General features: G+C 34.3%; 2 protein-coding genes across 11 annotated transcripts in view; both read right to left on the bottom strand.

Moving 5' to 3' along the window:
• LOC127854040 (uncharacterized) overlaps positions 1 to 27,881 on the bottom strand; it is a 183,001-nt gene that overhangs the window by 7,381 nt on the left and 147,739 nt on the right. The window lies entirely within an intron of this gene.
• LOC127854039 (uncharacterized) lies at positions 380 to 25,891 on the bottom strand. 8 transcript variants are annotated; one of them, XM_052388963.1, is made up of 11 exons: positions 25,759 to 25,891; positions 18,532 to 18,594; positions 18,057 to 18,128; positions 11,498 to 11,589; positions 11,077 to 11,157; positions 9,778 to 9,867; positions 7,454 to 7,520; positions 5,551 to 5,583; positions 4,047 to 4,079; positions 1,120 to 1,152; positions 390 to 624 (listed from the first exon to the last, which is right to left on the bottom strand). In XM_052388963.1, exons 3-11 carry the CDS (start codon positions 18,124 to 18,126, stop codon positions 551 to 553), a joined length of 573 nt encoding a protein of 190 aa, XP_052244923.1. In that variant the 5' UTR covers positions 18,127 to 18,128; positions 18,532 to 18,594; positions 25,759 to 25,891; the 3' UTR covers positions 390 to 550. The 8 variants fall into 8 exon arrangements, with proteins under 8 accessions (XP_052244925.1, XP_052244923.1, XP_052244919.1 ...); XM_052388959.1 differs by lacking the exon at positions 25,759 to 25,891 and adding an exon at positions 25,571 to 25,671 and having other exon boundaries at positions 11,456 to 11,589; XM_052388961.1 differs by having other exon boundaries at positions 391 to 624; positions 11,477 to 11,589.

Raw genomic sequence — 27,881 nt, 5'->3', positions numbered from 1 at the left:
GTTTCGCTATTACCTCGCTAATTTATTTGATAAAGAAACGTTTCTATCATGATCATTATAATCATCATCAAAAAATGTTAAGTTTGTTAGTTTACTATTTTTTAGCAAAACAAACATCCGCGTATTGTTACAACAAAATACAATGTAATGAATGTAAGTGCCAGAGGATAAAATAAACGTATGGGAATACAATGTTGAAAACAGTTTATTATTAATAACTGAAATCACAACTTTAAAACTAGACTATATGACAGAAAGAACTCGATAAATTGTGTCATATTGAGAATGACTACTTTATCATCCATTCACTTGTATGATAGCTCAAAACAATTCCATAGATGAGTAGAGAATTGTTGAAATTAATAATGCGATACACAAATGTACTCTCGTTTACATATATCGCTTATGTCGCTTATCTCATTAACGTTTAAAAATATTAATTGCGACTTTTATTTAAATAGCAATTCATGTCAAATGTGCTAATTATTGTTTTGTGGGCACGCAAATGTTTGCTTTAAATCTATGATAAGCATCAATAGTGAGGGTTGTCTTAAAATACGGACGTGTATAACAAATGATAAGTATTAAACAAACCTGATTGCGATTTTATCAATTGAAGATTCTCTGAAAAAAAGGAAATATCGTACAACGTACTTAAAAGATCACATTCAAACAAAAATAACAAGAATATTGCATCTATTATTTATCGAACAACATTGAGCACTGTTCGACTAAATTGACTCAGAAGAAATAAACAAACATGCATCTTCTAACTTTACAAGCACCTATGCGCGATGTGTCGTCTTAAAATACGAAGGTGTGTAACGTTCAGGGATGACCTTGACCTTGAACTTCCACCACTCAAAATGTGCAGCTTCATGACATACACATGAATGCCAAATATCAAGTTGCTATCTTCAATAGTGAAAAAGTTATGGCCAATGGTACAATTTTTGGACGGACGGACAGACGCCATATATTAGACATTTAAATTGTGTAATGGTTAATTTTCTTATGGTTTGGTCTTTTTATTACAAATATCTACAGTTTTTAATTAATATCGAATTTAAAGTTTATTTATAATAACACAAGCAAACACGATACATAAAAGAAAATTACCTTTATACTTCATAGTTAACATCTGGTCAAACACTGAAATACAGGACACAACAATATCTTACAAATAAATACCACATTATTTAAACATAAATATGGTTTCTGTATATGTTAAGCATTTTTAACACATATTTTAAAACCTTAACAATTTGTAAATAACACTTCCTGTTTGTAACGAATATTAATGTGTCACATGAATAAGTTTATACTTAATCAGAAACGGTGTTTATACACATATAATTTGATGTCGATTGATTTCTTACATAGCAACACAGTGTGAATCTTGCTGTAGAAACGACCAAATGCTATTGATGCCTTTTCGAGCATTGTATGTATATTTTCTACATACCAAAGTCGTATAGATCAAATTGTAACACTATCTAAATCAAAATGCTTATTAAACCATTTGTGTCAGAAGTGGCATTGCCTGAAGTAATTTTAACAAGGGCTGTTTGTAAAACATGCATGCCCCCCATATGGGCTGTCCGTTGTAGTGGCAGCCATTGTGTGAATACGATTTTTGTCACTGTGACCTTGACCCTTGACCTAGTGACCTGAAAACCAATAGGGGTCATCTGCGGGTCAAGATCAATGTACCTATGAAGTGTCATGATCCTAGGCAAAAGCGTTCTTGAGTTATCATCCGAAAATCATTTTACTATTTCGGGTCACCGTGGCCTTGACCTTTGACTTGTGACCTCAAAATTAATAGGGGTCATCTGCAAGTCATGATCAATCTACCTATGAAGTTTCATGATCCTAGGCGTATGCTTTCTTGAGTTATCATCCGAAAACCATTTTACTATTTCGGGTCACCGTGACCTTGACCTTTGACCTAGTGACCTCAAAATCAATAGGGGTCATCTGCAAGTCATGATCAATCTAGCCATGAAGTTTCATGATCCTAGGCGTATGCGTTCTTGAGTTATCATTCAAAAACCATTTTACTATTTCAGGTCACCGTGACCTTGACCTTTGACCTAGTGACCTCAAAATCAATAGGGGTCATCTGCGAGTCATGATCAATGTACCTATGAAGTTTCATGATCCTAGGCCCAAGCGTTCTTGAGTTATCGTCTGACAACCACCTGTTGGACGGACCGACAGACCGACCGACCGACAGACCGACATGAGCAAAGCAATATACCCCCTCTTCTTCGAAGGGGGGCATAATTAGTAATGATTAAGGAGCTATAAACTTAAAATATATTTCAAGGGTATACATAAAACTGATCAAACACTTAATCAAACTGTAAAACAACCTAATCACTTAACAACAAGATGTGTTTGTGAAACACAATGTCCCCCTATATGATGTTTGACATTGTAGGATGACCTTGACCTTGTAAAGGATGACCTTGACCTTTCACCACTCAAAATGTGCAGCTCCATGAGATACACATGAATGCCAAATATCAAGTTGCTATCTTCAATATTGCAAAAGTATTAATAAAATAAGCGATTTGGGCCACATATATTTGACCTCTGACCTTGAAGGATGACCTTGACCTTGACCTTTCACCACTCAAAATGAGCAGCTCCATGAGATGCACATGCATGCCAAATATCAAGTTGCTATCTTCAATATTGCAAAAGTATTCATAAAATGAGCGATTTTGGCCACATATAATTGACCTCTGACCTTGAAGGATGACCTTGACCTTGACCTTTCACAACTCAAAATGTGCAGCTCCATGAGATACACATGCATGCCAAATATCAAGTTGCTATCTTCAATATTGCAAAAGTATTCATAAAATGAGCGATTTTGGCCACATATATTTGACCTCTGACCTTGAAAGATGACCTTGACCTTTCACCACTCAAAATGTGCAGCTTCATGAGATACACATGCATGCCAAATATGAAGTTGCTATCTTCAATATAGCAAAAGTTATTGCAAAATGTTAAAGTTGGCGCAAACAGACAGACCAACAGACAGACCAACAGACAGACCAACAGACAGACCAACAGACAGGGCAAAAACAATATGTCTACTACTATAGTGGGGGACATAATAAACAGTTGCAAATTAATTATATTAAATGATTTTTTCATATATTTAAATGAATTACTATGTATACCAGTAATACGTAATATATCTAAAACGCAAAAAGTCTGAGAACGACTACTTTATTAAAATAGCTTCATATATGGTTCCATAAATGGGCTTTTAATGGTGGCTTAATATTTATATGTAATTTACGTTTCTTTATCGGTATGTTTATGTGTGTGTTGACTTTGTTAAGATTATTGAAATGCAGGTGTGCTATTATCTTAAATTACCAAAGCGAAAGCAGGACACTTTAAGATCGATACTTTATATTGAACACAATTGCATTTCTTGATATGTTGACAACCATATTCTCAAAAAGCTGTATTATGGTAATATGTTGACTAGTAATATTTGAATGTTGACGTGTGAGCCGGCACATAGCACGCAATGATAATGTCAAAACCAAAATTGTAAATAAAGATAACAAGTTATTCTTTAATTGAATGTGGAATGATACATTGAAAGTCTCCCCGAACTGTTCTATGGCAATGTGTGAGCTTTGTCATTAACATTTGAGATTGGCCTTACGAATTGGACATGGGTCGGAAATGATTCATTTGCTGTTTACCGCAAATAGTTTCGAGAGTTTTGCACGTGAATAATTCAGCTAAACAGCACAAACTTTTTTTCTTTGGAACTTTTAATATAACATTGGATCTTCGTGATAAGGATAAAGGTCTCACACGCGACAGATTGTCACTTCATGGTATACCTTTGAGGAAACCTACATTTAAATAGTTTGTGATACATGATAACATTACGATTTGAAAAGACTCGAAAAGCGCCTACGAACACACGAACAATTATACACTTTAACAAGCTTGACAACAACACTAAGCTTGCAAGCGGGTTTAAGATGAATAAGTTCATGTACCTTTAAATTGCTCAACAGCTTTCTTGTTAGCCCCTGCAGTAAAAACATGACAATGGCGATAAGTAAATTAAATGCATAATAAATAATTATATATTAACAATATATGATATAACACGAGCACCGCATAACGGGTGCCACGCTTGGCTGTGCGTGTAGTTTTGAATAAATGAAAGCTAGTCAGAATATATATTTTTAGAGGTCACAGTGAACGGGTATGGCATGAAGAACTCATCAAGTTACAGCTACATATGAAGTTTGAAAGTTGTAGGTTGAAGCACTTTGATTTTGGAGCAAATGTTCAAAACCTTGACAAAGGTTTTAGCACGACGCGGACGACACGACACGACGAGCTGGCTATGACAATACCTCTTTTTTTCCGAAAACAGCCGAGCTAATAAAAATAACATCTACTTAATTTATTCAATGCATATTAAATATATTTTGAAACAGTATATCCTTTTTGGTTTAAATTTCGCTATCTAATATACATATTCAATACTGGTCTGCGATTTCAGGTCATGTGACAAGACGTGATCATCAGTCTTTGAACCTTTTTGTTGTTGTTATACATCTCATATAATTATCGTCTTTGCGATGTATGTATTGCGTTCGACTTGTTTCAATGATCCAATGATACAAACTTGTTCGTTGTCATCGTATGAATAAACACTAAATACATCGTACTTATGGGATCACATTCATTGAAGAAACAAGATTGTGTATGCTCTATTATTTATCGAACGCTATTGAGCATTGTTCGAATAAAATCACTTAGAAGTATTAAACAAACATGCCTGTTTTTACTTCAGAGTGTATAGCTAAAAAAACTCATAATTCGTGTTTTGAAATGAGAGTAACAAGGTGTACAACAATTTTAATGAATAATGTGTTCACTACGCTAATTTAATCATAGAAACGTAGACTTTCGATCGCTTATATGTACTAAAGTATGAAATACGGAATATAACTTAACATGTACCGGGAATAATGTGTTATCATTGAACAAGACTTAGCAGCGTTATCTCTAGTTCAAAATAAAAGAACGCCTTATGTTAAGGCATTGAACTCGATTTTGTTCAATTTAAATAAGTTATCTATTTGTTTATGTTGTATAGACGACTTAATTCCGATAACGTTATTTGAAACACACATATGAATCAATGCTATAGCAATTGTATAAAACAAACGCATAGGAATCACAATTTGGACAATCATTATGAACTTAAAACATAACGTTTAAACTTGACTAAAACAGAACAGAACACGATGAATTGTTTACTATCGAGAAGGACTTTACTCTATTATGCATAGGCTTGTAAGCTTAAACCTATTCTATAGCTACATGATTTAATGATGATTGAAAATAATCATTAATTTGAAGTGAAATGTATTTGTATAGTCAGCACTATTGCTGTGTGAAAATGGATCATGTAACCAGCGCTTATGCGCGAGGAGTAATATTGATATTTAACCTAGTATAACAAATGCTCAGCATAAAACAAACCTGGTAGTTGATCAAACCATTCTTGATACTCCTCTGAAAAAGAATAATAAACATGCGCCCATAAGTAATCAACAAAGACAACTAAATTATAATTAAACTAGTTAGATATTAGGTACGAAGCTCGTGGAAGACATACTTCTTCTACTAATGAAATCTGAATGGAAAGGATAACCTAACAATATTCAAATGTTTTTTATCGTATGAATATGATGATTGTGACCAACATTTGAACCATGAAATTATGGTTAATTTTTTACTTAAACATTGTTTGGTATGCAAATATTTTATCATAATTATGGAATGAGTGCTATACTGACGTCATCTTTTGATGACGTTCAATTGAACGAATGATAATGGCTACTAAAATTCGTTAAGCTCCGGCGTTGCACTGCGATTTGAGTCTCTTGGAAACTGGTCCAACACTTCTTCTGAAATTTGACATGTATATGGACCAGAACGCGATCTACCTGTTGGCCTATTCGTCATATCTGAGACAAATCTAGTTTTTTATTAAATCACGAAAATGTGGTGTTTGTTATTGCACAATCGCTACATGACCGGAAGCGTTAATCTCAAGACAAAAACAGTTCACCCCCTGGAGATAATTCAGGCGCTAGACAATTCAAATTTGATTTTAAATAATACGCGATTTTATTCCTTAATTAATAAATAAGTTCATATTGCGTTTAACATACGAAGCTGAACCCGTTTTATCATTAAAATACATAATTTCGCAAGTTAGACAAAACCGGAATTACAAAATGCGGTATGTAGAAATACCGAATTCCCCGTATTTACCGAAATCAAACAAACTTGGATAAAAACAATGTTTCATCAGTGATTTCAGTGGATTTCGCAATATTCTATATTAATATATGCAGTATTTCGATAAATAATCAATATTAATGGATTGTTCAGGGGATCTCGGCGGATTCCTGGGGATTTCGGTAATTACGGGAAAATCGGTATTTCTTCACACCCATCAAAATGGCTGACAGCGTCAGGAAGAACGCTAAGAAATTATTTACGAAAAAACATCATCAAAAACATGCTATCATTAGCATTGCTTACACAAAGAATGACGGAGAAACAGTTGAACGAGTCAGTGTGGACATTTCTCGAAAGGTTTGACAGAACAGGCAGTACATCATTCAACATGTAAATTTCTCCAATATTTTTTAATGTTTTTTTTTTCCAAAATCAAAGGGTAATTGCATCTTTATTTTGAGACTGTTATAGTGTTTGCAATAAAGCCTAATAATCATTGAATACTGCTTTTACTGAAAGGTTAACACTTAGCCACCTTGTTCTACATGCTTCGTGTTTTTAACATGCTGTAACAGTTTTTGAAGCTGATATACGTTCATGCTTTTAAACCGCATCAGTTATTTTCATTAGGCTGTCATTCTTTATGGGAACTTAAAAAAAATCGTACAGTTGTTGAATTATAAGTTATACTTTCCTTATTTACGAATTTGTTTCAATATTGTCTGCACATAAAATAACAAGCTTTTGACACACAGCATGAATATTTATGAGAGACCTTCAAACGCAGTAGCTCATCAACCCAACCCGCTGTACATTCCATAACAGGTGCCTGATCAGATGAAACACAGTCATCTTTGCAATGTCAATTCCAATATTCCCTATTATATCAAGAAGTAGATCTGGAATGCCTTGGACATTAGCTTCGCTGTATTTCATTAGCATGAAATATATTATATATGAGAGTTGCAAGAGTCTTGATCAAACAACTGAACAAATGTAATAAGCTGCTCTGTAACACTTATATCAGAAGTTTCATCGTGTGTGCGCCAAATGCACCCGCGTTTTAAATTTGAACTATATTTCGTTTTTATAAACGCACATTAAACGAGCAAACAAGGACAATCTTGAAACTCACTTGTTATCCCACTGGCGTTCACTGCATAGTCTTTGATGCTCCTATATTCCTGAAGTGTGAGGATAATCTTAAATAAATATATAACCAAAAGTGATACATTTGACGAAATTTGCTACACATAAGGACTATTAACATTTCTAAATTAAAACGTATAAGCCAAACAAAACTAGTTCTCATATTGAAATAACTGTGTATGAATGACTTCCCTTACACATGGGACATGCGAGTTGTTCTGATGCCGGGATATTAAACCATTCTGGCTAACCCCCGCATGCTTAAAAGCCTACGCATCAGAACTAAACATCAACAATGATTTAATTGTAACGAATGTCCCGAAGGTGAAATCCCTTACTTATTATTATGAACTTCATATAGCTCAAAAGCTGTTTATGTGTTACGTTCCAGAGTTAACCCTAATAATCACAGCATTGTATTAGGATGTGTGTACATGAGTATACCAAGTACCATACAAAATTGTATCGCATTGACATTTGTTCAATTATTGAAGTATTACTCTTAAACGGATATTTAGCAACAGTAACGACATTTGACCTCTGCCGAAAAGTATAATCATACTGCAACGCCTGCCATCACTTAAAATACGCATACTCAAGTTCATTATGTGTTTTTTTAAGGTGTTTCAGTTTTACTGGACTGACAGATGAATCAACATAGAGGTATGACAGACAGCGCTAGGTATTTCACATTAGTGAAGAATACCCATTGACGCCTAATGAGGAAATATGCAGAAAGTTGTAAAAAGTTGGACCCAGAGGCGTGGCCAATTTTACCCAAGATGCAGTATTTTAACAAAGTCAGTAAAGAACAAAACTACGACATATAACATAATAATATTAGTACTTGGCCCCATACTTTGCCATACAAGTCAATAGAAACTGTGAGATCCCATGTAGAAAGTTTTTTTAAATAAAGCAGATGACCAATGTGCGATGTTCCATACAAAATACGAGGTATTGGATGTTGTTATTGGCTTCGTAAAACGTCTTAATCAATGATAAAAATGTTTCACACATTTTCAATAGAAAAATGGGGAAGAATTTGCACAATACCAATCGCAATGGCACAACTTTATATCATTAGAACAATATATCAGCATTTGGATATGTATCTTCTTGGACAAAAAATAGAGAAACGTCTCTGGACAAATGTGTGTATATGGACAGAAAGACAGACACATAGACATCTACCGGGATTCAAGTAAACCCCGCTTAACTTTGTATGGGGTAAACAAACAATTACAAAACACAAAACAAAGCAAGCATAATAAACTTTATCATCACATATTTTGTTTTTAGTAGTAACATAAGTTTTGTCCATTTTGTTAACAGTGATTGGAGAATCCTCAGTTTCATTTTATCACATTTAAAAACATACAATGACACTCTTATCAAATCGTTATGTTAAGGAAAAAGCATCAAAAATTGACAATGTTGCGGGCTATTAATTCACAAAAGAATTAATATCTTAAGTTGCTTAGTTACGACTTCATTGAGTGTACATCTTACTTCAATAAATGAACTTATAAAATATGTATCACTGTTTAACCTAATTGAAGCATCCCTGCTGTGTAATTTATAAACAAGCTCATAAAAAACCAAGAAAGTAAAAAGTTTCTTTCTTTGTTCAACTAACAAATGTATAAACAAGCTCTTAAAAAAATCAAGAAAATAACAATGGGTATTTCTTCGCTCAACTAACAAATAAGCACGAAAAATCCCAATGCTTGCCTGTAGTGAGATAAATGACAAACGGTGGTTATACCTTTAGACCCCTAGAGAATACGGCATGGGATTAACAATTAACATTTTGTCATAAATATACAAATGTCTTTTTGTTCAGTAGAGCCTGTAAATACCTTTATTGCTGTAAATTAATATTCTATAATTTTTCTTTGGTAAGCTGGATAACCAGTTCTAAAAGAATATACTTGCGCCATTAACTGAAAACTTGCCTTCTTTAATTCTTGAATGATATGGAAGAATGACCGTAGAAATAAATTCATGTACAAATTGTAATGAACATCAGAAAAGTCAGATAAACAAATAGGAACAGTATACTTTTTGGGACATCAAAATCAACTTCTTTTTTGAAGATAGTGATCCAATGAAGGCCAAAAGGTGACAATTATTTCCCACTGTAAATAGTGTGTCTAACACAATTGGAAAAATATAGATGTATTTGGTTCTTACGTGTTTGGAAACAGTTTTCAAAGTGTAACAATGACAGCAAGGAGGCAACATAACACGTACGCACATGACTCATTACTTCACTTGCCTTCTCTATTAAGAGTTCAATAAGCCTACCTTAGCTAAATTTCGGATGACCTTTATGTCTTCAAAGGAATTGTAGCTGAACAAGTTTGAGAGCAAGCATTCTTCCAACACCAGAAACGCCTGCAAAGTGACACAAATTAAAAATATTATGTGTAAACACCTATTCTCATTTATTGTGTGCAAAGTCGTGCCTTAAAATAACAAAATGTCGATAACTTCAATTATTTCATTCGTATAAAAAAACTTGCGTATAAACCCGCGTGTATGCTACTACTCTTAATTTCTCAAATTCAAGAAAACAACAAGTATTAGATATTTGTAAACGTTATTGGTATTCTTATAATTAAAACTTCGTTCGTTCTAAATCGTATACTTCATTTACGTTCAAGTTTTAATCTGAATAAAATGAACTTCTGTTTTAAATCAATGCATACTTGGGAATCGCAATTGACAAGGTAAAGACTTTCATCTCTCGATTTACCAATAAAATGGGACCGCTTTTTAATTACACCGAGACTAGAAAGGTTTTGTAAAAATTGTTACCAAACAATGATTCAAACAATCGATATCTTTATCTATATGCCCAAATAACTCAGAACAAATAATTCGAAAAAAAGCATATACTAATGAACTATTTCACATGGCTCGCGAACAGTAACATATCAAAATATTTATATTTTGTTGACTATCCCATTCATGTATTTAATCTAAATATATCTTAATAGTTGTTATGACCCATGCGTTCGCATTGTGTTTTTTTACTTTTATATAAACATATATTTTTAAATAAATAACAACGTTATATTAAATTCAATTTTGGAAATAAATCTACAAACCTTATGTTACAAGAAAAGCATAAGGTCTTTATCAAGTAACGAATGCTTTCCAATACTATCATATTAAAACAGAACAATTGACTGTACAAACCTTCGCCGTTATGATTTTCGTTACTGAATAATAGGTTTAACTATTGACCATTACACAGTCAAATCGATATCAGATTACGAAAAAACAAAACTTAATTACAAAATTTAGAGTTTTGAAACTAAATAACAACAACAACAACAACAACGAAAAGTGAATGTGTTTCAACTCAAGACGACTGGATGTTCCAGTCTATAATAAACTGCCAATGTAATTCAAAACTCGTATCCTATATTAAATAATGTTTAGACCATGAATATTACATAAGCGGGTTCCGTAGAAATATGCAACATCGACATTTAAAAGTTGAAAGTGAAGCGCTATAGTGTTTATGATAAAACATCTTATTTGATTCAGAAAAACATCCCAACTGTATGCGTGGCATAGACACAGCGACACGTGTACCTCTTTGGAGAATCCCTTGAGCTCATTGACCGGCAGATATTGCGACAGAAGCAGGGGAATCTCAGGCAACCTGGGTGGTGACTGAAATAATGATAATTTAATATTGCAACTTAAGAAGTTTATTAAAAAATAAATAAATAGTACAATATTTTAACTAATAATCCTGATTTCATATGTTCTTTGCATGTGTTTATATGCCCAGGTGTATTGGGTGTATTGTTAGTTTTACGCTACATTGATTGTAACATTTACTTATATCTTTGCTGTATATCCTTACCATATACAAATAATATGTTAGTTAAAACATGACCTTACTTTCATTTAAATATGAACTCAAGGTGAGTGTACTTATATACCGGAAGGCCGAACATCTACTAACCAAGAAACTAAATGTTGTCACCTTGTAGCACATGCATTTTACCTTGTTAACGTAGGCCAAGGCGTCTGTCTGATTTTCCTCCCTATCATTCATACTCTGGCCCGAAAAAATAAATTTACTGATGTTTTGTGAACCTGAAAAAAACCCATATATAATCATTTTTTTATTTTTGTGAAAAATATCGTTTTGTTTGTTGTGTCTCTACACTTTGCAAAGCTGTTTTAAGGCGGATACTTTAGGGAAGATTTGTGTAAGGATATGTATCTGTATTTCCTTTTTTTGGATTTGCTAATGCAGTCATACTATTTCCCAGTGCCGCCCCTGTTGAAGCCGGTCAACAGCCCGGCAGAGTCCCGGTCAACCCGGACTGGCTACGGTTTATCCCCGTGAAGCACCGGTTGTCGCCGGTAGTGCCCCGGTGAAAGCCGGCAGCGTCCCGGCATAGCCCCGGTTGTCGCCGGTAGTGCCCCGGTTAAGCCCCGGTGAAAGCCGGCAGAGCCCCGGTATACCGTTACACCACCGGCACTAACCGTGTCAATAGCGGCATCAAACTCCTGCAGAGCTACGGCAACGCCCCGGTTTTATACCGGTCGTCGCCGGTAATGCCCCGGCGGAGCCCCGGTGAATGCCTGCGGCGTTCCGGCAGAGCGCCTGTTTTCTTAAATACCGTAGCTATAACGGGACTCTAACGGCATTCACCGGGGCGTTGCCGTAGGTCTGTATGGGCCCCGCTGGAGCTACGGTGCCGTCCCGGCTGTTCCCGGTGCCGTCCCGGTTGTTCCCGGTGCCGTGCCGGTCGCTGCCGGTCCTTCCCGGTGACTCCCGGTTCATCCCGGAGGTATTAAGCATTTTAATACTTTCCCGGTGGAGCCACGGTTTTCCCCGGTTCATCCCGGTCGTCCCCGATGGAGCCCCGGTAGAGCCCCGGTTCATGCCGGTAGATCCCGGATCACGCAAAGGGGCTCCGCCGGCATCATAGTGAGACTGGGCCTTAACGCTGATAAAGAACGGTGTACAGATTGTGTACGTTGTCTCACGTAGAACTTTTCGCGCTCGATTTGCGCGCTCGATCTGCGCAGTGAAATATCATATCCGGTAACTTTGTATATTTCCGAGAATGATTATGAATATTTGTTGTTGTTTTTTTTTTCATTTTCTTTTTTCTTGAATGTCTCGTTAACGCAAAATAAACGAGCAATATCTTAAAATATGTTTATACATACCAAATGTAATGTCTTTAAAGAATGTATCGACAAATTTTTCTTAGTGTCTCCGTAGACACTCGTATCTTTTCGGCCTAGACCGTCAAGTGAGGAACTTATTCTCGCATGAATATGCAAACAATAATAAAAACTTTTGTCGTAGCCAATGTTTAGCAATTTTGCTGCAATAATATTTTGAACACGTTTTATGACACTGTCATGTTATATAGTGATGGTCTGTATTTACAAGGCGGGTTATTGAGATCTGCGAAGAACTTCTATGATGGCGCATGAATTACCGCCAAGTGGTAAATCGGACTTTTGGGAATTCATTTATTCGTGGGTTTTGGCAGCCAGCCAATTTTGACTGTCTCAGAAATTTGTATCATTGCTATGGACTTAGGGCTACGCCGCAGGCCAAAAACCTTTCTGGACTATTCAAGGTCTCGTTTTAATGCACATTATTAAAGTAGGTTTAATAAAGCACATTGACATATAACAATATGAAAATCGTAAGCCAAACTTTAAATCCACTACAATATTGTATCATATATTCGACATGTCATGTTGTTAAAATGTACACTTAAATGCAGTAGGCAATTTTAGTTGTTTTTCTCAACTTGTATTTAAATGTACGTTTGCAATTAATTTAAATCAATTTTAATTAGCATGTTGTTGCATTTTGAGAAAACATAATACTAACAAAATAAGAATAGCAAGCAATTGACTGTGTTAAGTAAGCAAATGCGTATACACCATTAGTAGTACCATAAGAAATAAGTACGAAACTAACCAAGGAACAGTCTTGGATATTTTTAAAATTAACCCTGACAAAGTGATCCGATTTTGAGACGCGTGAATGTTTTTGCAATGACTCAGTGTCATTAAACGGTCTGAAATAAATTATCTATCAATGACATTCCTATTCACAAATTAAACAATTAAGAGTTTCTTGCGTGCGCTACTTTCAACGATACATGTACGCATCGTATAGGAAGTAGATATGAAATCGCATCGTACAGGAAGTAGATATGAAATCGAGAACCTGTAGTGTTTGAGTTGCAATCAAAGCGAACGTGTAACCAACAAAGAGTGCACTCGGTCCTAAACTTAATCAAGCAAAAAACATCCTCTGGATATAATCAGTAATAATTAATATACAAATAATAAAACTCTCTATACTTTAAGACTGTGGTGTGCATAATTTTAGGATAACTAACAAATCGCTGTGAATATATTTTCAAATTTATTTTCCGTCATGTCACAATCCAGGTGGTGTATCGGTTAAAACAACTATTTAAAAGCTTTATGTTCTAGCTTTTTCCACCGTTTTTATCGTGTTAGGGATTGACATATCAATTATTATATTTTTTACCGTATAACACAAATTATTTAAATGTTTTTAAAGACAAGCATGCTATTTTCACAATAATGATTTAACTCTCATGTTCTTAAAATCAATGGGAATAGTTTTTGTGCGCGTATATATTTACTATCCTTATATTTCAAAATAGATTTATACTGCAAACTTATATTGCAAGTACTTTATAAGCATAAGTAACAATTAGTCCTTGTATCATATGAACATATGCACATATGGTTTTCTCATCGTCAAGATACTGAACGGAAAAAAATACAAATCTCTGAAACCGTACATGAAACAAAAACAAAAAGGCCATGAGTCCTAAGGCGCTCAACACAGACCCTCATGGACTAACATATTCTAACAAGGTAGGACTTACAATAATGAAAGTACTTAATAAAATATTACTAAACAATTTCGAGGCTAATTTTTAGTTTTGAACTCGGCTGAGATATCGTTAGACCAAATATTCTTACCGAGGTTCGTGTAAATTAGACAAAGACAGTGACTTCTAGAACATGCTTTTTTATTTTACCTAGTGATCCTTTTCGAGCTCACATGACCCAGTTTTAAAATCAGCCGAGATTTGATTGGGACAAATATTCTGACCAAGTTTTATTAAGATTTGCCTTTTGATTTTATCAAGATCAATGTTTCACTAAAGCCATACAAGAAAACAGGCCCGACCCCACTGGCGGTCAAGTTCTTCAAGAAACAGGAAATCTTTTTTACATTCAGAGATATCATTATAAAAAAATCGTTTTAAGCACATTGGGTGGAGCTTAAGCAAACCTGTGATGCAACTGTAATGGGTTAAAGGGTGCTATTCACATTGATTCAGATCTGGGGTCTGCATCTTATGCGTGTGTCCATATAAACGCCTTTATTTGAACACGTTTGACATTTGCATAGAATGCTTCCGAGGATGGTGGCATGCTTGCCATTGATGGTATAGTCTTATCCGACTTGTCTACTCCGCTGCCAAAACGGTTTGTCTTGTAAAACACATGTTCTCTGTATCTGGCTTTCCATTGAATGCTGAGACAAATCTGGTCGTTTTTTTCACAACTTCTTTTATACAAACGTTCATATCGTCTTAAAGTCTGATGGTGTTTCCTGCGTTCAGCATCGCGATTTTTGTTCCCTTACCGCTACCAAAAAATCCAGACGCCGTGTTGCATCCAGAGATAGAATTAGCAAGTCGGTCGCGATATTTACATTCTTTTGGGCAGTTTTGATGACCAATAAGGAAAGTTTCAGAACAAAATAATTATGTAACAATAAAACAAACACGTCTGTATTATCAAACGCCACATATATGCCATTTTGTGTTCTGCATCTACACCATCAACCATTTGCCTTATCATTATAACGCCAGCTTATTCATGAACTGTTTTAAATCAACTTCATTGATTATGACACATATATATATATCTATCACATTGGGTGTATCTTCTGTAACGACCAACTAGTGTGATTGAGTGCACAAAACGTTAAATTCTTTATCTTTGCATAAAACTTGACAATTCAGAAAGATCAGCTGTTGTTTGTCTTTAGTGACACCAAGCATAATATTACGTGGTGTTAAAGTCACCCGTTAGTTTGTCAGCATTTACACATAGGATTGTCTACCTGACCTAGCCAAACTTTTAGTGCTTAACTATATGTATCGTCGTGTCTTATATAGGACTTAAAGTGCTCAATATGGTAATGTATCTTTCCGTCTAAGTGTCAGTGAAAGACATACAGGACAGCAGACCCGTCTATTACTAAACATGTGATCAGGCTTTCAATGTGCCGCTCAGACACTTCTGCTTTTAATTGATTCTTCGGAGCGTATTTTGTTTCTTTTTTATTTTATTTCTGAAATTACCGATGTATTGAAAAAGCATATTTCTGAAATTACCGATGTATTGAAAATGCATCTTCGGTTTAATTAAAGATATCCATCCTTAATAATAATAATGACCACTAATGCACTATTAAATTAAGTGTAAAGTAAGTATGTAAGTATAACGTAAATGTGTGGATATGCAATACAAATCCCAATATTTTTGTATCGCTTTTTTGAACATGTATTTGAGTGAAATAAGAACCTTTGTCAAAAGTATACTAAAGTCTAACGGTAATTTAGTTATCAGTTTCAAGAAACATTCAAACAACATTCGTTGTCTTCTTCTTTTAAACAGACACATACATGTGCGACGTCGAAACAAAACACCAAAATATGGAGATGCGCATGCCCACATATTGGTTTATATATTTGATTATCTTCATTCCTTCAACAGCAAAACGTTTTGAGTTACGTGCGAAAAATGCGTGTATGCAGAACAGTGATACATGAAGACATTTCTAATTATTTGTGAAAATTACATCGTTGACTAAAATCCGTATTTAACACTCAATTCAGATTAAGATGTTGATATCAAGGCAGAATATGTTACTTTGACGATAAATCATAGTTCAAACTCAACCTTTGACCATCTAATACGTTAAATGTCACCGGTAGACCGACTACAAATGTTATTGTTTACTATTTGTATTGAAGCAGACTCAAGCCGCATTTGACCCAGATGGCACATGAGTTATGCAGTGGTACAAAAAACAATAGAACGGGGAAATCTTTGTTAATTTAATTTACGAAAAGCAAATTACATCTAATATTTGCACACCAAGTACATTTTGATACGTTGGGGGATTTCATTCACACATTTCGTTCCCACTACATTCACTCTATAACCAATCATAATGATGAACATATGTGCCCTTCTATCATCATTCGTATACATATTTAACATGTTTGCCTTTTTGCGAGGCCTGCTCAAATAATAGCTCTAACATTCTTTCATTTCAGACTGGAAAATGATTTTCACAGCCCAACATAAAATCGCGACGTCTGCGTATTTGTAATGTTTTATTTGTCAACATCAACGGGTATGGCGATAAACACTGCTTGAAGGGATATTATATTTCCGATTATTGGTGTTAGTCTTATATTTTGAGTTATGCACGCACGTGAGTAATTTTGGTAATAAATCGATCTAAAATCTAAAAATAGCTCGAGTAAACGATGCGCTAATAGATCCGCCATCAATGAGCGTTCAGAAAATTATTTAGCACATATTTTAAATAAATGGACATTGAGTGATATATAAATTTATACTGTTTGCATTAATGTATAGTTTATTCGTGATTGTGTTCCATTAAGACTAAAAAATCAATCCTTAAAAACAATTGTAATATTTTATGAAAGTAAAATATAGAGCAATACAGCGGAAAACTCCAGAATATTTTCGGATTGCTAAGTTCACACGAGCGGCATGAATACAAGTTGTGCATATACTACAGGGATAAATAGAAGAAAAAACATCAGATTACCTTTGTCCGATTCTATACTACGCGTATTGTAAGCGTGGCATCGTAATAGTAATTTTATTACCGATGGTTTTCTGATCAAAATAAGTTTGTTAATAAGATTTTATGTATACAACATGTTGTAATATGTTTTGGGTCCTTAGAAATCTGACTCAACAATGTTGATTAAGATTTAAATCAAGCGATAAAACTAATTTCTACCAGTGTAAAAGAAAGTAAGAAGATCAAATAATGCCCCGAAATATTTTCATAATTAATGCTAAACATTCATATCATATTATGATGGTTTGATTTATTTTTATATGCAGATATAATTGTTTTAAATTACTCAATATAATACAGAATATTATCTAATGAATTATACAATCTTATCAAAGCTATCCATTGCCGTCGACTTGAAATCGTATCTTTGTATTGTATTCAAAGTCTGCGCAATGCTATGTTGAAATGTATATGCATGGAATTGTCGAATCAGTAGGTAAAACGTTCTGACGTCTAATTTAGGTGAACATTCTGATAAAAAACACAAGAATATAATGTTAATTAGAAAGTCATCACTCGTATTAATATGATTGTGTAAAAGATGGTGACAGATTTGCAATGCTACTCAGTGAAAACACCAGTGCGAATCATTTTAACTTATATGCACAGTTCTACTTACCATTGATTCCATAATTTGTTCTCCTCTTCAAGTTAAGCTCGATAGATATTTGTTTCTGATCGTATTGCATGTCTACAAATATAGTTATGAAACATATGAAAAATAATAAAAGATAACACCAAATGATTACAGAAAAACAGCATACAGTAACATATAATTAAAACAGTATATAATTATATTTTTTTTGTTTGCAATTTAAGTCGTTATTTATTTGCGTGGTGTTTTAATATTTTCAATAAGACGATATTATACAGAAATCATACTAACAGCGTTCGCAGCCCTATTTTAACATAGATTAAGATAAATGTAAATAAATCAATTTGAAAGTGTCGTTGTATATATACAATTTATAACTGTTCTTCCAATATGATTCCCGTCTTACTCACTATAAGTAAATTCAAGCGCGTTGTACATTAGTCATACATTTGTATGAGATTTAGCCGGTATTGATTTAAAAAAAAAGAATTGTATTCACCTTTTATTCTGCGATCATCTGCAGCAACTGTTATTTTATGTACTTGTAAGACGGCTCAAATATCTGCAATAAAAACAAATTAATTGCATCAAGTAGAGTATGCATAAATTCATACGGATAACTCATAAAAGTTTGAACCAGACAATTTGTAACAACATATTTAGGTAATGGAGGTTCACATGAAGAATTTTTAACGTACTATTGTGAGTCTGTCACATTTTGGCGGATTTGATCTATGAGTTATGCAGAACGCACCAGAATACATATGGTGTCGTTTAGATTTTGTACACATGTTGTTCCATGTCACAGTGACAGCTTTCATTTTTCGCTAGACCTCACCAAGAATCGGCTGTAATTTTACACCGTTCAAAATTATTTCCCCTCCAGGCGCCTCTTCTCGTACAAGTGTCGGAGACATGTCGAAAGACTCTTGCGCACGCTCAAACACAATACGTACACGAGTCTTCTCTTGTTGTATAGTTACACTGCATATATACTTCTACAACATAACACGAGTTTTCTACCAGCCTTGCCTACGATGTCTGCTCAAAACATGTCGTCAACAACTCGTGCATATGTCGCCATAATCGAACAGATTCGTAAACTTTCGTTTACTCTAAACAAATTCTTACATGGTTAAAACGATAGTGTACGCATATCGCACTAATATCGTATAAATATCGGCATCTCTCCCCTCAATGTCATGTTTATTGATAAGAGAACTCGAACAAAAGTCATTTTGAAAATACCCTGCGACCAAATCACCTACTGTCCGGCGATCACACAGAATTCGAAGATTAAATTCGCCAGTGTGACATTAACGAATATATAGTGATTTGGTTACGAAAACGTAATGATAGTGAAAATGCGTGGGGATGGATTTAGTTCTTCTTTGGTAATAATACAATACAAATACATAATTTAATTGCAAAATACGTAGAAACGGACTAATACAATTTCGATTCAGAGAAATGCGCCCGTTGAAGACTTATACCATTTGGGTTCCTAATTTTAGGGTAATCAATGTGTCTGTTAATATGAAAATAGCAATCCTAATTCAAAATAATTTAGAACAAGAGGGTCATGATGGCCCTGTATCGCTCCACTGCTGAAAAAAGGCTGAAACAAATATTCTCTGCATGTGCAAATACTTAAATATAGGTCCTATTTAAGCACATGTACACTTTTGTGACCCCCTGGGCTGGGTCAAATTTAACCCCAGGGGCATAGCATAATGTGCGCAAACTTTGTAGAGGACTACTATATCTCACTACATATACATACAAAATATGGTAGCCGTAGGTCCTAGAGTTAAGGACAAGAATATTTTTAAAATTTTCACAAAATAAGCAAGATATAAGCGTATATAATGTTCAATTTTGTGACCCGCGGGATCAGGGTCAAATTTGACCCAAAGGGCATAATTTGAATAAAATTGGTAGAGGACTATAAGATGTTACTGCATACCAAATTTGGTAGCCATAGTCTGAATGATTTCGACAAGAAGATTTTTTAAAGATTTCACAAAATAGGAGCTTTATAAGCGTTTGTTCAATTTTGTGACCCCCCAGGGCAGGGTCAAAGTTGACCCCAGAGGCATTATTTGAACAAATTTGGAAGAGGTTTATTAGATGTCTTTACATACCAAATTTGGTAGCTCTAGGTTCAATGGTTATGAACAAAAGACTTTTAAAGTTTTCACAAAATAGGCCCCATATAGGCGTATGTTCAGTCAAGGGGCATAATTTGAACAAACTTGGAAGAGAAGTTTTCACAAAATAGGCACTATATAAGCATATAATCGATTTTGTGGCCCCCAGGGCATGGTCAATTTGACTCCTGGGGCATAATTTGAATAAACTAAGTAGAGGACTATACAATGTCACTACATACCAAATTGTGTAGCCCTAGGCCTAATGGTTATGGACAAGATTTTTTTTAAGTTTTCACCAAAAAGGCATTATATAAGCATATGTTCAATTTTGTGACCAACGGGGCAGGTTCAAATTTGACCCCAGGGATTAAATTTGAACAAATTTGGTAGAGGACTATAAGATGTCACTACATACCCAATTTGATAGCCCTATGCCGGATGGTTATGGACAGGGAGATTTTTTGAAGTTTTCACAAAATAGGCGTTATATAAGCATATGTTCAATTTCGTGCCCCCTCTGGGCAGGGTCAAATTTGACCCCAGGGATAAAATTTGAACAAATTTGGTAGAGGACTATTAAATGTCACTACATACCAAATTTGATAGCCCTAGGCCCAATGGTTAAGGACAGAAAGATTTTTAAAGTTTTCACAAAATAGACCTTATATAAGCATATGTTCAATTTTGTGATCCCCCGGGGCAGGGTCAAATTTGACCCCAGGGGCATAATTTAAACAAACTAAGAAGAAAACTATTACATGTCACTACATACCAAATTTGGTTGCCCAATGCCATACGGTTATGGACAAGTAGATTTTCCCACAATAGGCCTTATATAAGCATATGTTCAATTTTGAGACCCTCGGGGCAGGGTCAAACTTGACCCCATGGGCATAATTTGAACAAACTTGGTAGAGGACTATACGATGTCTCTACATTCCAAATTTGGTAGCCCTAAGCCCAATGTTTATGGACAAGCAGATTTTTAAAGTTTTCAAAAAATAAGACCTTTATAAGCATATATTCAATTTTGTGACCCCCCGTGCAGTTTCAAATTTGACCCCAGGGGCATAATATGATTAAAATAAGAAAAGAACTATTACATGTCACTACATACCAAATTTGGTAGCCCTATGCCATACAGTTATGGACAGAAAGATTTTTAAAGTTTTCACAAAATAGGCCTTATATAAGCATACAGTATGTTCAATTTTGTGACCCCCGCGGCAGGGTCAAATGTGACCCCAGGGGCATAATTTAAAGAAATTTGGTAGAGGACTATTATATGTCTCTGCATACTAAATTTGATAGCCCTAGGCCCAATGGTTATGGACGAAAGATTTTGAAAGTTTTCACAAAATCAGGCATGGCGAAATTAGAAAAAATCTGCCGGTCATCCGGACAGGCATTTCAGAAAATGTGCCGGTCCGGAGAAAATTTAGCCGGACCGTAATGCAACAACAACTTAACTAGAAAATTCAAAAATGGCAGCGATCACATCTTGATCTCTTTATTCAACCGGCCGTTAAATTGATTTTAATCGCTTAGAGGTTACACTGGCAGCTAATTGGTGTTAATCGGTTGTGTAATGTCAATCATGTTGTGAAAAATTCGCGTGTCAGTTTTTATTACATGTATTCCCTATTAGAACGGTTCGGTGCGATAATTTCAATAACGTATGTGCAAGCCTAATAATTATCAAATTTAAGTTATTCGAAACGATTTAAACATTCTTACTTTAATATGATTGCAGTTTGGAGCGGCTGTTAAAATATACTGCGCACAGTACAAAACACGTTACCTGACATTTAATGATTAAGGCATTTCATTTTTCAGAACGTTTACTAGTAATTAATTAAATAAAAAAGACGATTTATTTACATGCTAACGCAGTGTAATTGTTAACAGAGATTCATTTTCATTTTTGACCAGTATCAGAAAGTCCCCGGGAAGCACGTTTTTTTACATGGCACTGCATATGATGCAATAAAAACATTTCTTTGTACATGTATCGTATTGCATTCAATCTAAATTTAAATTCGCTCGTCCAATGAAAGCTCTGCCCCATAATGCACTGTACTCTTTACACTTATGAAAAATGGCGTATGCATATGGCTGTGTTGATCACGATACCATATTTTATTGTCCTTATCCTACTCGAAAAATATGTAAAAGCTATCAAGATCTTTTTTGTTAGAACGCAGTTGGCGATTTTGCAAACGAGTTTAAAGTAGGTGTTGTGTAACAAGTTGGATTTGCTAATTGTACGTAACAAACCTACAGCAAACATCAAAACAACGAGCGATTTCATTTTCATGATGTAGTAAGCGATTAGCTCTTCGAATTTTCAACTTGAAAAAAAAAGATTTGTTTGCAATCATTTCACATTTTGCCGGTCACCAGGACCGACATTCTTGTTAAACCTGCCGGACCAAATTGAAATCTGCCGGTCAGGACCGGCGGACCGGCAATTTCGCCAAGCCTGCAAAATAGGCCTTATATAAGCATATGTTCAATTTTGTGACCCCCGGAGAAGGGTCTTATTTGACCCCAGGGGCATAATTTGAAGAAATTTGGTAGAGGACTATTAGATGTCTCTACATACCAAATTTGATAGCCCTAGGATTAATGGTTATGGACGAGAAGATTTTGAAAGTTTTCACAAAATAGGCCTTATATAAGCAAATTGTCATTTTTTGTGACCCCCGGGGAAGGGTCAAATTTGACCCCAGGGGCATAATTTGAACAAATTTGAAAGAGGTTCACCCCAGGAACATTCCTGAGAAATTTCATCAGAATTGGACCAGTAGTTTAGGAGAAGATGTTTTAAGGAAAAGTTTACGCACGCACGCACGCACGGACGCACGCACGACGGACACAGGACCATGACATAAGCCCCGCTGGCTAGTGGAGCTAAAAATAACGACAAGGGATAACGCAAATTAGTTTACCAAATACTATGGCGAACTAGACTATATTAAACCAACTCAATGTCATAGTTTCTGATGCCCCCGACAACTCAATAAAAGAGTTGAAAATCACCATTATACTAGTATATACATTTACGGAATTCTGGTACAAAATACAAAATAGCCTTAAGTAAATGCAAAAAACGTAAATGAACCTAGTGTTACAACTCTTTTTTTTCGACCATCTCGACAATATGGTTGCCCAGAGTGAACTTTGCAAATTCACAAACCAGTTAAAGAAGAATTGCCCGATCAGTTTTTGCCATATATATTCTTTTAGGTGAGCAATGCCAAGGGCTATAACTATGTTATAGATTTGGTCGAAGCCAGACTACCTTACATTACGATTAATGTAAGGGTTGTAAAGATAATATAAAGACTTCATTGAGTGTACGTGTAAACTTTGTTCAATTGATATCATCATGATACAAATCGTTGAAAGTTCTTGTGGGAGTCAAATTGATAGTATATGTTCGGTATCAGTTGTTATTTAACCTAAGCTACACCATTAAAAATAGTGCACAGAACAGGTTTTAATAGTAGTTAGAAAACCACAAACATACTCAACTACAGTAAATACAAATTGAATTGCCACATTTAAGCTACAAGATTACGCAATGGGCTAGTACTTCAACAAACAACATACCTACACTAGTAAACTTAGCCTTTTTTTAATGTATTGTAAATATTGTTTTCACTGACAAATTTAAGCCATTTTATTTAGTTTTCAAGAAAAAAGCCTGGACAAAATAAAGTATTATTGCAAATGGTTTTGGATTGCCGGAGATAATGTACGTGATATTTACACATACAAAATGTTAAAGATACAGCTACCAAGTTAGTGTTTGCTATTTAAAAACAAAACTTGCACGCGGTAATCTACTCGCGTTCATATTTGAACATTATGTGTAAATCAATAATGCAGGCGCGTTAAGCAATAAAGAATGAAGCGTAACAAGATTACATTTGTATTTAAATGGGCCTTTTCACAGATTTTGGCGTGTTTTGAAGTTTGTCATTAATTGCTTTATATTGATAAAGGTAAACATTAAATTTTAAAAGCTCCAGTTAAAAATCAAAAATAAAATTTAAAAAGAGGAAAAAGTAGCCCGCAGCAGGGCTCGAACCAGTGACCCCCGGAATCCTGAAGTAAAAACGCATAAGCCAACTGAGCTATCATGCCAAGCATACATGAGATGCGTATTTTATACCTTATATAAGCAATTTTCGTAGTTTCACAAATTTAAACTTCAACAACAGTTCTCTCCAAATTATTCAATCATTTCGCGTTGCAACGCTTTATATTTTTTAGGTTTTTAAATCGTCAAAAGATGCATATAATGGCTATATTAGACCATGGCAAATGTTCAGTAATACTTTTTCCTCACACATATCATAACTAAACCGAAAATTTGCGAATCTGAAACAACTTTTTTCAATTTTGTCAATTTACAAAACCGTGAAAAGATCCCTTTAACTAATACTAAAACGTATATCGATTGTATTATAGAAGCATACTGGTGATGTACTAATTCCGGCCTTTTTGTATGTTTTTTTTTTCTAGTTCTCGATAAGGAAGGCTCTTATTCAATAAAACTTCACAACTTCCTCTGTTTCTATCGATGCATCGTGTAATGTTGTTTTAAATTTGGCAGAAAGTTACTTTCATTAATTAAATTAGGTAATTAAAACTACAAATGTATACGAAGTATAAAATGTCCATTTTCCGAGGTAAGGTATTCTTTAAAAATGGGCCCACTCTTATTTTAGTGTTTAAAGAAACTAATGAAGTTAAATACATGCCAATATCTTAAGAGTAACCAGAAATGTTGGGAAAACATTTTTTCATTAAAAAGGTACAAACAAATGATACGTTTTTACCGATTCCTACTATTACATGCTTCACGATGTTATCATGTTTTCACTTATAATGTGTGTAAATTTCCTATTTTTTCTGGTAAATGATATATTTACATTGATTGAATATTACATGTAGTTACACCATTAACATATATTGAAAATCGGATTTTTACTTATACGTCAACTTTATATAATTAGTTTTAAACAACGATTTCTTACTATTCAAGGGAGGTAATGCAAATCGTAAATCTTCTTGTCTACTCAAAATGAGTGTTTGTAAGAGTAGAAGTATCATAATTAAAATGAGCAAGTACATAATTGTAATCGAAATGAATACGATAGAATATATCGTAGTTTTACACGTACATTTATTCTTACAACAAAATTTATTCGCTTGAATTTAAACACGTAATTCAATTAATCGTACATTTAAATCGAAAGTACATTTCAATTAACCTAATACAAATTATTATAAACAATAAAAGTGATGGAAAAGACGTGTACATCACCAATATGGTTACAGGTATTTTAATAACTACTATAACAACGTTAATACCTGCTTACAAATTCCGTTCAAATATAAGTTATAACTTATCTTTATTTACAATGAGAATGAAATCGAAAGTGTGCCTGTATGAGCGAACGATTGATCGAATAAATGTTTGATCCGACGTCAAAGGTATTCTACACTATTGAAGTTATACGATAGAACTTCCAACTTGATTTATGAATTTAAATACATACGTTTATGTGTGTTTTTCCTAATTTAATTGAATGGAAGACTTCTAATGCGCTTGCTCATGCGAGTTGCATACGGAGACGCAATCGTAATTGACCTTGTCGCAACATCCGGGCACTTGCGTCAGTTAGAGTTACATGCCCCTTGACGACGGTGAAAACAAAAGCGCTGTCGCCATTTTATTTGCATTGAGGTCATAATACACTAAATAGTTTCCCTATATAATTCAATGTAAAAGCGACAACTTTGAGCGAAAATAAATGCAACATTTTGAACATAGAGACCCCCATAACCATACCTTTTCTTAAAGGCCATTCTAAGCGGAATCGATTTATGCAATAAAAAAGATATGTCATGTACAAAGCAAGAAAGAACTTGACACAAATCAAAATCGACTGTTTTTGCAACTTTTTTTTTCGGCCGTTTCTTAGTGGAATGTAACCTTTTCTAGTGCAATGGTTTACTATAGTCTTCACGTGTATCATATTTCAGGGATTCAGTAGTGAACACCTTTTCATGCCCTACCATTATCTCTGCAAGATAACACCCGAATAATGGTAAAAAGTGTAAAACATGCCTTCCTGTCAACTATGATATTTTTTTAGAGAGTACAGCGATCATTTAGTGTATTGTAACCTTGAAATATTTAACACTGCTCGCAATTTTCTTAAGTTAAGGCACATCTTCGCGACCATTTTTTAGAATAAAAATACCCAGAAATAGAAATTCTTTCATAATAAATTTAATTTAATGAACGAACACAAATAAGGATGAAAACAAACAACCAAATAATTTTAAATATTATGCAACATATAGTAGCTGATTTGAACCTCTATATTTGTTACCTTATTACTTTGTTACGTATTAAATAAATTATCATGATCAATGTTATTGTTTTTATTTAATTCACACCAATTTCGACACTTTTTGTTTCCGCATGTAAGGTATTTGAATGCCCCTTTCTTCATCACAAACCGATTATCTCGTTATGATCGGATACTGTCCAGACAAAGAAAACACGGTGTCATAAAGCCAGCTGGGGACCTATACTTGGGACTCTGCATAAACCACATGTGGTCATTAAACACAATTTATGATACCTCTATGTCATCTCTTGTCATACTGAGCAGTCATTTAAGCCAAATTTTTAATGCCGAAGTAATTGAATATACAGTTGCTTTATAAAACACGTTGACACCTTAAATAAAAATTTAATTAAATTAAATGCAATATTTTTCATTTGATTGTTTGCATCAGTTTTAAAATCGTGTAAGCTTTTGTATTCTTGTATTTAATTGCCCCTTTGTTTTGCATAATCCGATTATCTCGTTTTGATCAAATATTGTCCAAACTTAACTGACAAAAAGGTGTCATAAACCACACTGGGTGGTCCAGACAGTGTCATTTAACACGATAGATGCCACCATGTCTCCTCTTTCTGGTAGTATTAAGCAGTCATTTGGATGAATAATTAACGCCGATGTACTTAACAGTTGCTTAAATTAGATATGTGATATATGGTCAAATATAAAGTCATGTCCAATTTAGATTATCAGAAATTTACACCGTAAAGATACTAGCCCGTTTAATTTATTAAAGTATTTAATAATTATAAAATTTACGTAAAAAAAAAACAAGTAACGTATTTAGCGTGTATGAGTTAATTAAAAAGACGTCATTCCGTATTAAGATTTAATGTTACGACAATAAACGATCGACATCATAAAAAAGAAATTACGTTTGACAGCAACGGGGGTAAATAATATTTGAAAAACAAATATTTATACAGCGTGTATCAGTTAATTAAAAAGACATCAATCCGTATTAAGATTTAATGTTACGACAATAAACGATCGACATCATAAAAAATATATTACGTTTGACAGCAACGGGGGAAAAAAATGTTTGAAAAACAAAAATTATACAGATATATGTGTGTTAATTTTAATATTTGTCACTCGTACTCATTACAATGAACACAAATAAAGCTAAGTTAGCTAAGTAAGTCATGTGCCAGATGTCCCTACGTATTTTACAGCTTCACATTAGCATGATAAATTGACATAGTAGAAATATAATTATAATGTTCGAAGATGAATGAACCCTGAAAAGAACGACAATACTCATT

This window comes from Dreissena polymorpha, chromosome 12, assembly GCF_020536995.1.
Source record: "Dreissena polymorpha isolate Duluth1 chromosome 12, UMN_Dpol_1.0, whole genome shotgun sequence".
Classification (NCBI taxonomy): domain Eukaryota; kingdom Metazoa; phylum Mollusca; class Bivalvia; order Myida; family Dreissenidae; genus Dreissena; species Dreissena polymorpha.
The sequence above is the reverse complement of the archived record's forward strand: the minus strand, read 5'-3'. Positions and strand labels throughout refer to the sequence as shown.